This window comes from Salmo salar, chromosome ssa04 (genome assembly GCF_905237065.1).
Source record: "Salmo salar chromosome ssa04, Ssal_v3.1, whole genome shotgun sequence".
NCBI lineage: Eukaryota > Metazoa > Chordata > Actinopteri > Salmoniformes > Salmonidae > Salmo > Salmo salar.
Window position 1 is genome coordinate 22,645,132 of NC_059445.1, and position 13,015 is coordinate 22,658,146.

At 45.1% G+C, this 13,015-nt stretch overlaps 1 protein-coding gene across 11 annotated transcripts in view; it reads right to left on the reverse strand.

Annotated features, from left to right (window-relative positions):
* Window positions 1-13,015, reverse strand: part of fat1a (FAT atypical cadherin 1a) — a 93,684-nt gene that overhangs the window by 55,678 nt on the left and 24,991 nt on the right. For all 11 annotated transcript variants that reach the window (XR_001328235.2, XM_014195248.2, XM_014195253.2 and 8 more), the window contains exon 4: window positions 3,011-3,072. Coding sequence is in view for 10 of the 11 variants with exons in the window: in XM_014195248.2 (XP_014050723.2) it covers window positions 3,011-3,072 (62 nt within the window). In the remaining variant the exon portion in view is untranslated. The remainder of the gene's footprint in view (window positions 1-3,010; window positions 3,073-13,015) is intronic.

A 13,015-nucleotide genomic window follows, 5' to 3' on the forward strand; every position in this document is an offset into this window, starting at 1 on the left:
CTTGCAAGCCTCCCCCTTTTTCCTCCAAACATAACGATGGTCCGTTCTATTTTTGTTTCATCAGACCAGAGGACATTTCTCCAAAAAGTACGATCTTTGTCCCCATGTGCAGTTGCAAACCGTAGTCTGGCTTTTTTATGGCAGTTTTGGAGCTGTGGCTTCTTCCTTGCTGAGCGACCTTTCAAGTTCTGTCGATATAGGACTCGTTTCACTATGGATAAAGATACTTTTGTACCGGTTTCCTCCAGCATCTTCACAAGGTCCTTTGCTGTTGTTCTGGGATTGATTTGCACTTTTCACACCAAAGTACGTTCATCTCTAGGAGACAGAACGCATCTCCTTCCTGAGGGGTATGACAGCTGCGTAGTCGCATAGTGTTTATACTTGCGTACAATTGTTTGTACAGATGAACATGGTACCTTCAGGCGTTTGAAAATTGCTCCCAAGGATGAACCAGACTTGTGGAGGTCTACTGGATGAACCACACTTCTGAGGTCTTGGCTGATTTCTTTTGATTTTCCCATGATGTCAAGCAAAGAGGCACTGAGTTTGAAGGTAGGCCTTGAAATACATCCACAGGTACACCTCCAATTGACTCAAATGATGTCAATTAGCCTATCAGATGCTTCTAAAGCCATGACATCATTTTCTGGAATTTTCCCAGCTGTTTAAAGGCACAGTAAACTTCTGACCCACTGGAATTGTGATACAGTGAATTATAAGTGAAATAATCTGTCTATAAAAAATTGTTGGAAAAATTACTTGTGTCATGCACAAAGAGATGTCCTAACCGACTTGCCAAAACTATAGTTTGTTGACAAGAAACTTGTGGAGTGGTTGAAAAACGAGTTTTAATGACTCTGTTACGTTCCCCAGTTTCTGTGTTGTGGGTTTGTATGTGTTTGTGTGTACTTCAGGAAATGGCTTCCTGAAGTCCAAAGCAGCTGATTGGTCGGCTCCAGTGCAGATTGGAGCTCTGACCCCGCCCTCTCGTCAGGAGAACAGCTGTTTTCAATTTCCGACTCATTCTGCAGCTTTAAAAGCCAGAGTACCTTTGTTAGGAGAGAGCTTCTTGGTATGTCCTGTGTTTCGTTGTTGGTATGTATGCATTTTTGTAAAGTATTTTGTAGCTGGTCCTGCTGATGTTTGTGTATGCCATAGGACTGTGTTTTTGATTAGTGAAATTGTTCACTCTAAGTTTGTATTATTCTGTTTCATTTGTTCCCAGGGGGGGAAGGGGAAGGCACCTTGGGAGTGCTTAGGCAAGAGGCCTGCTGGCATACATATACCCATAGTATATACTATGTCTATGCACACTAGGTAAGACCTGGGCGCCAGGTGGTGCTAGTTAGGTAAGTTGTGGGTAGGTAGGAGAGGGGGCTCTAACTTTTACTTTCTTTGCTTTGGTTCCATCCGGCCCCTTTTCCCCAAATTACCATGTGAAGGAAATAAATTCCCTGTAAACAGTAATATATTCTGCCTCTGTCATCGTTGCCCGCATGTGCAGTCACATACCTTTTCACTCCACGGGGAGTTGCGTGTAGCAGGGTGTTGCATTCCCTCCTCCAAGAGGCGTGTGTAACAGACTCCAACCTAAGTGTATGTAAACATCTGACTTCAACTGTGTATATATATCACACACGGAGTATGGCATGATTAAACATATAAATAAAGTTTTTCCCATGAAGAGAAAACGAGTGTACGAATGTCGCTGTGCATTTTAATTTGGCCCCAACATGAAAGAACTGGAAGAGCGCTATGAGCTTTTTAACATTTTAATGTGGTTCTTTAACGCCTGCCGGAGTATTTTGTCAAACGGGACAGATTAACAGTTTAATAACAAATGGGCTCTGGCTATGTATTCGTAAAAACAGGAGCCTGTTGGAAAAACGCACTGGCTATCAGCTCTCTTCATCTCTAAATCTACTGTCCTACACCAACCAATGACCCTGAGATGAACCCTTAAGGGTGGCTTTTGACTCTGTCCTGGGAATCTGCTCGGTCGTTCATACAGAGGGCTCCTGACCTGGTCACTAACAAATTAAAGGGCTTTCGTGTCAAAAGCTTCAATTTAGTTGTTTTCCTCTCGCTTGAGGCCTCTGCAACTCGGCACACAAATCTAGGAGTAGGCCATTTCATTTATCATAGGGGTGGATGAGAGAGAGGGGGGAGGGGAAAAAGAGAGAGGAAAAGCGGTAGGCAGCCAAATGTCTTCCTCCGGAGAACAGATCCCTCCCCTCCTCTGCCCCACTATCTTTACTCTCCAGTCCCAGAATAAAATGAGTGTGTCCCACTGTGTAAATTGAGTATGAAAACCCAGGGAGTGGCTGGCATGCGGGCACACATTGGCATTAATCGGCATCCAATGAACCTCGAATTGCATTAACTCCTATAACGGTAATTAAGCAGCGCCCAATCTGGTTACTCGATCTTGGCACAAAATGAAATGTGCTGGTGTTAAACGTTTGGTTAGGTTGGGCAGAGGGAACTGAATGAGGGGGGGAGAAAGTGAGTATCCACAAGTTTAAACATCAACCCGGCTTTGAAGGCTCGCTTCCTGCCCCGGCTTGCCTCCCTCGATCCCGGGATGGTACACTGGCGAAGAACAAAGCCACAGTCACCCTGATTTTTATTTATTTTTTTCCCCTGGAAATCTCAACCGGTGGAATCATGATCCCAAACCCCCTTCTGCCGGTTAGTGTGGAACTATGCGCTGCGTCTCTGTGCCTCCGCTTGTTTTGGTTGGCAACGCTTGGCACTCGGCCAAAGTATGTCGGTTGGAGGTTGAAGCCAGCCAAGGCTAAAGTTTAGAGAGGCAACTAAAATGGTTGCTTTTGGACTTTTGTCCGTTTCGGCTGAAGAGGTCAACCTTGAGTGCCTTTCTGATGATTAGCAATGCTGCTGATGCTTCTCCAAACAAACGAGTTCTCACAGACAGACGGACAAGAAAGTCGTTTTTTGTCTTTCCCCCTTTCTGATAGCGGTAGACCAGACAAAACAAGGTGCTTACCTCAAGAATGTGCTCATCCTGCTGTTCTCGGTCCAGCTTCCTCGAGGTAGTTGTGACGAGACCTGTCGAGGGGAAAAGAGGTTTGTTAGTACTATGGCCATGATCAATGTATCAATGTTGCATCAATGTTATCTTGTCTTACTACAGGACAACGTGATATCCATTTCCTTGAAATGAAACCACAAAACCATATTGAGAAAAAGCCATATTTGAAATGGCAGACGAACTTCATTACAAGATGCATGATGTGCTTCCTAAAGACTCAAAATAGCCAAACTAACACTAAAGCAGGAAAGGGACAGGGTGAATTGCTGATTTGCAGTGTTTGGTTATGTCATCCAATCCTTCTTCTAAATGACCTGCGAGAGGAGGATGGGGGCTGAGATACTGACCCCATAGAAAGGTCTCCAAACCCCCAGTCACCTCCACGCCCCAGACAGTCCACTGTCAGGCCGTCCCGTCCTCTAGATGTGAAATATCGCAGCGGTCCGCTAAACGGGCTCTGAAACAGCAGTGGCCTCAACTCTAACTGAGGCTTATACCGCAAGCTGAACAAATACAGAAGCAGGCAGTCAGAGGCAGACACCATCAATTGCAGCCCCAAGCCCGAGCTCTAGCGTATTGAGTCATCTGTTAGAGTGCAGGGATTTCGAATGAGATCCCATAGTTTGTTTTAGATCTGATTTGATTTAAATCCGCTTCAACCAAAGGGCCGGGAGAAGAGAATCGAAAAAAAAAAAAAGTCTGGCTACATTATACGAGCAGCAGTCTCTTCTCCCCAAATAATAAGCAGTGTATTCTCACTCCCGGCGTAATTGTAACCTCGCAGTAAACATGAGTGCAGAGTAGACGTGCCAGAGCAGACCGTACCAGAGCCGGCTGGTGGACCACGCGGCGACAGATTATCATAGCAAAAAAAAGGATTTCCGAAACCCGAGCCCATCAATGGCACATATGGTGCAAACTGGAATAGCAAGCCCATAACTTACAGCACCTCTCGAAATAGCTCTTGCACAGCAAATGAAGGACTCAACTGAGCCGGAGCTCCCCAGGGCTTCGTTCATACTATACACTAAACTTTGGAATTGAAAATAAATAAAACAAAGTTATCAGCATTAGAGAAAGACAGTGTTTCCCTTGTGTGCTAAGCTATTTTTGTAAAAAAAAAATTAAGCATTGAACAAAGCTAATGAAGGCATTACAAGTTGGAAAAGCTTGTCAGAGGAAATTGTGAGCGATTTAAGGAAGGACTCTTGACAACATGCCACCGTCAGAACAAACTCAAGAACTAAGTCAATGTGCTACACTGTACTGTTGTTAAGCTTGTAACAATGCTGGTTAGTTTGGCGATGGGTGGAGACTAGCAGCTGACTGTGACATAGCTTTTAAAAGATCACGACGAACAAGGCTCTTTGTAAAAGAAGGTACAGCATATCGGTGTGGCTGTCCTGAAAACCGGCCAATTTGCAAGGCATCTCAATGGACGTAAACAAAGTGATCGTATTACCCCCATTTCCCAAAGAATGAAAGAGCTCTCACGCGCACGAGCACACTCACATTCATACACACACACTAATATTACCCACACTTCCAAAAGACTGACAAAGAGAGGGGGTTGCACTCACTCACACACACAAACACACGTTCCCCTTTGTCAAGCTGCCAAGTGTGCCATGCTGAAAATCCTCCACAGCTTTAATTAAAGGGGCGGGGGTTGACTTCTCTGCACCTCCATCCTAGCGAGAAGCTAAATTTAACAGAGGTAGAACTCTTAAAGGTTGCTCTAAATTGATCTGGATGGTTGGAGCCATACTATTTTTTTAAATATCGTATAGCTGTCTCCTAGCTCTCGGAAGCGGTCCTTTGATGTGGGGTTACACGCGTCAACAACTATGAAGTAGTAGTCTTAGCGTAGCGTACCTTCCTATCTTTACCTGAGCCACAGCTCCAGACCTCCAGCCTTTGACGATCAATTCTACACCTTCCTAATATTGAGCTGCACCCCCCCCCCCCCTTTTGTCCTCAGAACAGCCTCAAATCGTCGGGGCATGGACTCTACAAGGTGATGAAAGTGTAAGAGGTGATGAAACACACACAAGCCTCCTCAGGAGTGGGCTGAGCCGGGGCCGACAGTAATTACAGCCAGGCTGTTTAGAGAAAAACAACAGTTGCAGAGGAGAGGCATTCCGCAGCACAGCATGTCCTTCAGCACAACCGCGTCTCCAAAATGGAGGCCGGGGGAGCTGTCCGGGACAATGCCAGGCTGGGACACAACCCAGGTATTACTGCAGTGATTAGCAGTCTAGCAGGGTGACACATATTTAGCTGTCAACTGTAGACGTGCGGGAATGTTGTGGGTGTCTGCAGTGGGAGGTTAAACCCTCCCTAGTTACGAAGGAGCTATATGAGCGCCTTGAGATATTTACCGTAATTGTTGACGAACTAGCGAAAATCGAATAAGCCCCGAGATTTCATTATTTGATCTAAGTTGGGATTGTTTTCTGTTTTTGGGTCGGGGTCGGGGTAAAAAAAAACTACCCAGGGCGACTCATTTTTCTCATAAGGAGAAAACGTTTAACCTCTCCTAGCTTCAAGCGCCAAAGACAACAATTTCAATGTCACCATGTTTAATTGTTGAATCTACCAACTTGCTCCAAGCTAGTCTACAGGGAGACCCAACCAGAACTCAAAATGGAGGTTCAAAACAGCAATTTGTTCCCCGCACAGCCAACTCAGCCCAAGAAAAACCTCATTATCCATAAGTGTGTATCACAGGGCAAAGTATCCCAAAAGAAGTAGCCCAAAGCATGGCCAACTTGTGTGAGGGGGTCTAAGATGGGGCAGGATAAACATTTCCAGTAGAGAAGGGGTTGTTTGGGTGTTTCTTTAAAGGTGAGATGCCACAGAGCCGTTGACTGGGGACCATTGATGGGCCTCCACAGACGTATCATTTAGCTAGGGGAGGAATGCCGCACTTCACACAGCTTACAAAAGGTCCCTGCATTTCCAATAAGAGCCCACTTCACACGCACAAACAGGGATTCAGGGATTCAGACAGGGACACAGATTCACACAACAAGATAGAAACCACCACACACGCGGACAGGGATGTACTGACAGACACACACACACACACACACACACACACACACACACACAATAGCCTTCCGTGACCCTCCCACACCTGCTGCTAAGAGGGTCTTTGTGAAAATGGCTAGCATTTAGTGAAGGAGAGAGAGAGGGACAGCTAAACCACTTCAAAACTAAAATGCCTGCCTCGCTCTCCTAGACACTGCAGACACACACACACACACACACAAGGGTTGCTTCAGAGGACTCCATCCTCCCTACCTCATTACCCTCCAACCAGGTAGCTAATAGGGCTCATCTAATGGAGATTCATCCGAGGGGATATAAACAAACAATGTGTCCCAAATGGCACCCTATTCCCTCATAGTGCACTACTTTTGACAGTGGGCCCTGGTCAAAAGTAGGGCATAGGGTACCATTTGGGACGCAAAAAAGAGGGAACCCTACTATTATCTCACTGTCTATCTGTAGGCGGTCCTCGATTAGGACAGATACAGGGGGTCTGGGAAAATACTTCCTCTCCAAAACTAATATACATATGATGGAAGCCGAGGAATTTTGGAAGCTTGGGAATTTTCCCCGACAGGATGTGCAGGACTGCCGATAAGCTTAAGAAAGCGCAGTTGCTTACGACCATAAACAGAGATAAATATCGACACTGGAGGAACTCAATTTCGGGGACGGATTTTTATAAGGTCAATGTCATCTGTGGTCGTGGTACATTGAAAGTGTATCAGAGCCACTCGGGTGTTACTGATTCTGATTCCCATGGTCAATGTGACAGGGGTCGTATTCACAGGATACCAAACAGAAGAAAACTGGCTAAAACAGTGAGGGACTTCCCCAATGAGAGGCACTAATTTTCATCTCCCGTTGCAAGACGTTTTGCTACGGTGTGCCTATAGGGGGGTCCAGATGCCTGTTTTGAGCGTGTGATTGATGTATGGTTTGGTGACAGGGATGAGTAATTGGATACTGTGGAGCTGATTACCAGCTGGGTTCTACATACTGGCTATACTGTATCTATTATGCCTGAATGTAATGTGTCTGCCTTCAATTTAGAGGGAGGGAGGGGGAAAAGAAAGAGAGAGGGAGGTTAGGAGAGAAAGGTAGCGCAAAATAGACAGCGAGAGACCGGAAACGCCTTGTGTGAGATTGAGAAAACACCAACCCAGGCAGATGACGTCCATGTATTTTTTTTTTTTTTTACATCGGCCTCTGCTGATGTGTGTACATTCCCGTGCTGAGGACAGGCAGTCTGGTCGGTGTGCAGGCCGCAGTCTGCAGTACCTCCCGGCTGCAGCGTCGGAGGATGTAGATTCAGCTGTTCCCAGAGAGGTGAGGGAGGTGCTTGGGAGCAGCTTAGGAGGGGGCGAGCCGGGAGGAACAGGTGTGCTAAGAGCTTATACTTAATGAACCTCGAAGCCTTGTAGTGCTGTAGGCATCCCTCACACTCTCAGACAGACAGAGAGACAGACAGACACACACTAGGCAGACACACACACATTAACAACAGCCTACAAAAGGTTCAGGTAGCTAGAAGCTGTGGATTAGTTTCCCTGAAAAAAAGTATACTCCATCCCTTTCCTTTCCTGCTCCTTTGAAAACCTTTTGTGTCTCATGCCAATTGTTCGCCCCCCCCCCCGAATAGCAGGAAACGTCAGGAAGTTGTTGGAGGTAGTATCCATTTCCTATCTGGCTTCCCCTCGCTATCGGCCTGGGCGCTTTGAAACACGCGGTGCACATTGTCAGATGTTTGTTTTTTTTCTCCCCTTTTCTAACAGAGAAGGCGTCGCTGAAAGCTGATACGAGTATATCACGGAGTCGATGATTTGAAGCCCGGACCCCACTGGCTATTATTTTTCTGTTCTAACGGCTTTTCATACAACTGCTGGCATTAGAAATGCATTTTAAAGCTGTCAGAGGAAACCATGCTTGCCAACGAATTACCGAGATATTCCTTTTCAATTTACTACAATGACTGGTTCTCTGATCCGGGCTCGCTAGGAAGCGTTGAGCCCTCATTTTCAATGAGGGCCTAAAAAAAAAAAAAAGATCACCTGGGTTTATCTTTCCCATTAATGTCAATACGTGGGTCAACTGCTGCTACCAAATGCAGGGGGGGGACAATGTGGAATGCACAACTCTGTCCCACACAGGACATGCCATTGTCAGGACTAATCTGGAAGCAGAACTAAGTGAATGGGCTATGCTGTACTGTTGTCAAGTGAAGAACATTGAGTGCCTCATTGTGAAAGGGGAGGTTGTGTGTTTGCGCTCCAAGGTTAATTTTCATAAAACAGACTAAACAATAGTCTCTCATCTTGGGCAAGGATAGTGTTTGTTCATAGGGAACCTTGAACCTATCGTCATAAAAGAGAGTCCTAAAGGGATCGTAGTTAAAACACAAATACTGAACCAGAGACAATTGGTGCTCTTGCTCTTACAGATCACAAATGATCATCAGTACATGATGACACATTGGTGTAATCACCTTTGGACTACATAGGATTGCCAGCTAGTTAGACTTTCTGTGATATTCATGTGATCTTTGGCCGACCTCTCCCTCTCATTCCCTCCCTGTTTCCGGAGTGCAAGTGTATTTCCGACGAGAAGTCACGGCTGTTTGAGCACACACTCCAATTCCGGCATTGTTCAAAGCCCAGTCCAATCCGTCACAGCAGGCTGCCTGCATCTTTTAAATCCCTCTTTTGCCAGGTATCATTAACAGTGTCCATTTTCCTACTCTCCCTCTACGCAGGAAGGCAGCTCACGTCCACCTCTCCCTGACGACCGCCCGAGAATACCTCCCGACGTCTCTTTTTAACGAGAGGCCAAAGCTTTGTAGCGATTTAAAAAGCGGAGAGTGTACGCGAGAGTGGAGGCTTGTACAGAGCAGGAGGTGGGTAACTCAGCAACTTTACTCCTACAAGGGCTCGCTGGGGGTCAAGCCGAACGAGGGTGGGAAAAGCAGAAACGTGTTTTCCGACCGGGGCTGTGTTTGAAAAGGACGCTGACCCACAGAGAGCGAGAGGGACAAATGAGAGGAGGGAGGGAATCCTGTGGTATGTGTATCACTATAAACCTGATCTGCTTCAACACAGCGAGTGGGTGGGTTAGCACTAGATCAGGTGGAGGAGAGGGGGGGAGCCTCGTTCACACCAGCTCTGGATACAGACCACTTATGTGAGGAGGCACATACAATGCTACACACACAGACTGAACACATACATTAATGGCCAAGGAGTAAATCTCACAAAGTGACACAATTCTCCTTGGTGTCTTGGAAAGACTGGGGAAAAGAAAACGTTGAAACAGCGGGGAGGAACTTTTTTTTTCTTTTTTTTTCCAGACCAAGCGAAACCCCAAAACCCATGAATTCCCATTGCCAGCTTTCTCCGAACGGGATTGCCGTGGTGTCTTGCGAGAGAGAGGGAGAGAGATGGCCTTGCACTTAAATGAAACCCCTAGAGTTACAGGGAAATAAACAGCCGGACTTGTTTACTCTGCAGAAATAAAGTAAGCCTTTCATCCAGGGATTTAGCCAGCCGATACGGTGACTGCACAGAGAAAAGGGCAAGGCGACACAAAAGCAGCCAGGAGATGAAGCCTTCATCTGCGTTTGAAGCCCCCCGACTGTCAGGCAATAAGCTACAGGAAGAAAATACTAGCTTCAATGATAGCTAGCTAGCTAGCTAAGCTACACGTGTCGGCAATGCTCACCAAAACAGGGAAAAGGGCGAGCCAAAAGTGGCACGAGAAGAAGCCTTCTTCTATCTGCATTTGAAGCTGTCAGACTTTCAGGCTGAAGGGAAGAAATGTTAGCTTCAAAGCTAATAAGCTAGCTAGCTATACATGTGTACGCAACATTTGCCAAAACCCACACATACAGCACACATGAGTTTTTCCTTTATTTTTTTCCCCACCCCTTTCTAGAGCTTTGTAGATATGCCAAAACAGGGCCTTGCTCCCGTTGCCGTTCTTGAGCTTATAATTACAGAGTGTGCTGTCCTGTAATATGCGGGGAGAATGTCATATTGAGTTGATAATGTCGACCTGGTATGAAGCCAATTTTCATCCGTCTTAATGGCAGTCACATGGAAAATAAAAAGCTCTCTCTCCATATAAATGATACAAATCCATATAAGTGATTTAGTTAAGTTAATCTTTGAACAAATGTGTCCCGTTCACTTATGAATATTACATTTAATGTTTTCAGCAACAGTTGAGATGCGTGCTCTCTCTCTCTCTCTCTCTCTCTCTCTCTCTCTCTCTCTCTCTCTCTCTCTCTCTCTCTCTCTCTCTCTCTCTCTCTCTCTCTCTCTCTCTCTCAGAAATTACACATATATGGAGGCAGTGATTTAGTTGAAGTTTCTCTTTGTACAAGCCACCTCTTTGTTGAACCTGACGTGAGGAGCCCTGGTGTACCACTGATAAACGTTTTAACACACTTTGATATGCATGAATGGGTTTCATCCTTCGCTCATCGCCGTCCTTCGTGTAAACCCATTTGAGAAGACCTACAAAGCAGCCGGAGAAGCGTTGGAACATAAAAAGGTAGACTCAGTAGCCCTGTAAAGCTTTGAGTTTCATAAATACCCTGTAATCCAGAAGGGGGAAATATCTACTGGTAATATGAAGGCTAAGTAGGAGCATTTGGTTCAAAGGGCAAGTTGAAATCTGCTCTCCCAATAGAGCCGTTTTCAGGAAACATCCAGAAACAACGTGTCGAAAGACCGTGACGCATATCGGATACATTCAATCCAGCCTGTTCGGATGGGAGGCAAAAACACCCAACTACAATACACTATGGTGAAAGCGATTTATTGACTACGGGGCCGATCTAAAGCAGCCACCCTTAAAATAGACCGATGTCAATTCACTTTCTCAGACGCACCTTTGGGTTTTCAACAGTTTAGTGGTGACGTGCTTTCCATCTCAGAGGTTAAATGAAAATCATTGGAGGTTAGCCCAAATCAATGGCCCGGGGTCAGATATAGATCTGCCCGTTGATCAGAGGGCACCATTGGCGCTCTTAAGGCAACACCGGATAATAGAATATCAGACAATTCTGTTAAAACGTTGGGTGAAATTAAACCTCTTCGGCTGATCAGATCCTATGTGATTAATCCCCGGTGTGCATTCGTGTCTTGGCTGGTTTGCCCTATATACTTTCTTCAACAGGTACTAACTACAGATAGCAGAAACTCGAATCTAGGCCAACTCCTAAAATCCAACAACGGCTATTATCTCGACAGCATGAGTCTGGCGAACTCATCTCTAGTCGTCTATACTGTAAATCACTTCAAGAATGCCTGCTCCACTTCAAGACTGCCTTCTTCATTGCAAGAGAAATACACCATACCCACTGTGTTCAGGATGGCTTATCTGTCTATGTGGAATCTTACAGTCAACACACACACACACACACAAACCTTCCACCTCCCACACAACTCACACCTTCATTATCAAAACTATCGTCCATTGCCCCGTTGAATTAATGCCTAAATGCAGCTAAATGTGCCTTAGAAAGAAAATTCTTTCTCCCGTCCCTTTCTTTTCCATCTCTCATTGGAGAGTTGCCATCATTAGGAAAGCTAGAGAGAGCATGCTACATGACGAACCCTTATTTGGTCAAGAACACTCACATTGGCCCCTGCTATAACAAAAATAACCACAGTTTGTTGATGGGAGGACCGCCTTGGAATATGGGACCACACAAGTCAATGGGGGGAAACTGGAGAGCCGATTTGCTCTACAGCCCATTCCTCATGTCAGTTTAAATGAGTACTCGCAACAAGAGACTGGTATACAAAAGTCAGAGGTAGGATTGAAATGAGTTTGTTAATTAGCAGTTACTGAAAGACATACAGGGTTGCACAATGCAATCAATGTAAACAAGCTTGTTTGTAATGAGCATTCTGTGTTGATTATTAAAAGGGGACATACAAATATCGTTTTGCTGATTGACTTGATTCAGGCTAGCAGACTTTTCATATTGAGCCGCTGTTATGCCTTGTAGCGTCTAACTGCTTTGGTAACCCAACTGTAATTACACAGCTGGGCATCGGGACTGTAGACAAGGTATTTGAAGTCCAGACTGAATTGTAATGAAAGCAAACTGAACAAAGTCATGATCTATGGCATTATACTAATAAATCACAGTCGTATGTAATAACATGGTATCTGTCCAACTGAATTTAAAGTGTGAACAATTCCTTCAAAACCCCACCAAAAAAAAACATCCACGTTCAAAAACGTTGGCTTCCATTTCAAAAGCTTCAGTTTGCACCTTTTAGTCCTTGTACTACTATTTCTGCTCATGCTGGAGTAAAATTGCTGTCTGCTCCAGCGGGCTTCACAACAACAAAAAAAAAATTATTCAACGTTCATCCATTTTCAGAACACCATATGTGAACACACTGTGCTCTGTGGGTAGTGGGAAAAGCCCCTGTAGACATCTCTCCTATCGACCATGCTAAAATCATGTGGCCATACTGGAGATTCCAAAGGCTTCTTATAGAACAAAAGGATTGATATAACCTAGATAACCTACAACTGACCCCATGTACCCTCATAGTCTCAAAGGGCAATTGAACATCTATTCTTTCTACATTTATTCTTTACCCTTTTTATGTAGAAGCGCTACTCACAACCTTGTGAGAGGAGTTGTACTCTTTCAAGTGATAAAATTGGACATGGCTTTACATACACTCGTCTCTCAGTCGGTGTGTAGCCTATTGACTACAATCTGTTAGGCGATGGTTAATTGATTGCTGGCCACACATTATACGTGGGAAGATAAATCCAAGGCGCTGTACATGCATTGTGTTTCATATACAGAACACATCCATTGGAATACACAAAGTCAATGGGAAGCAAAAGACAAGGCCATTTCCAATACATTTCAATGTA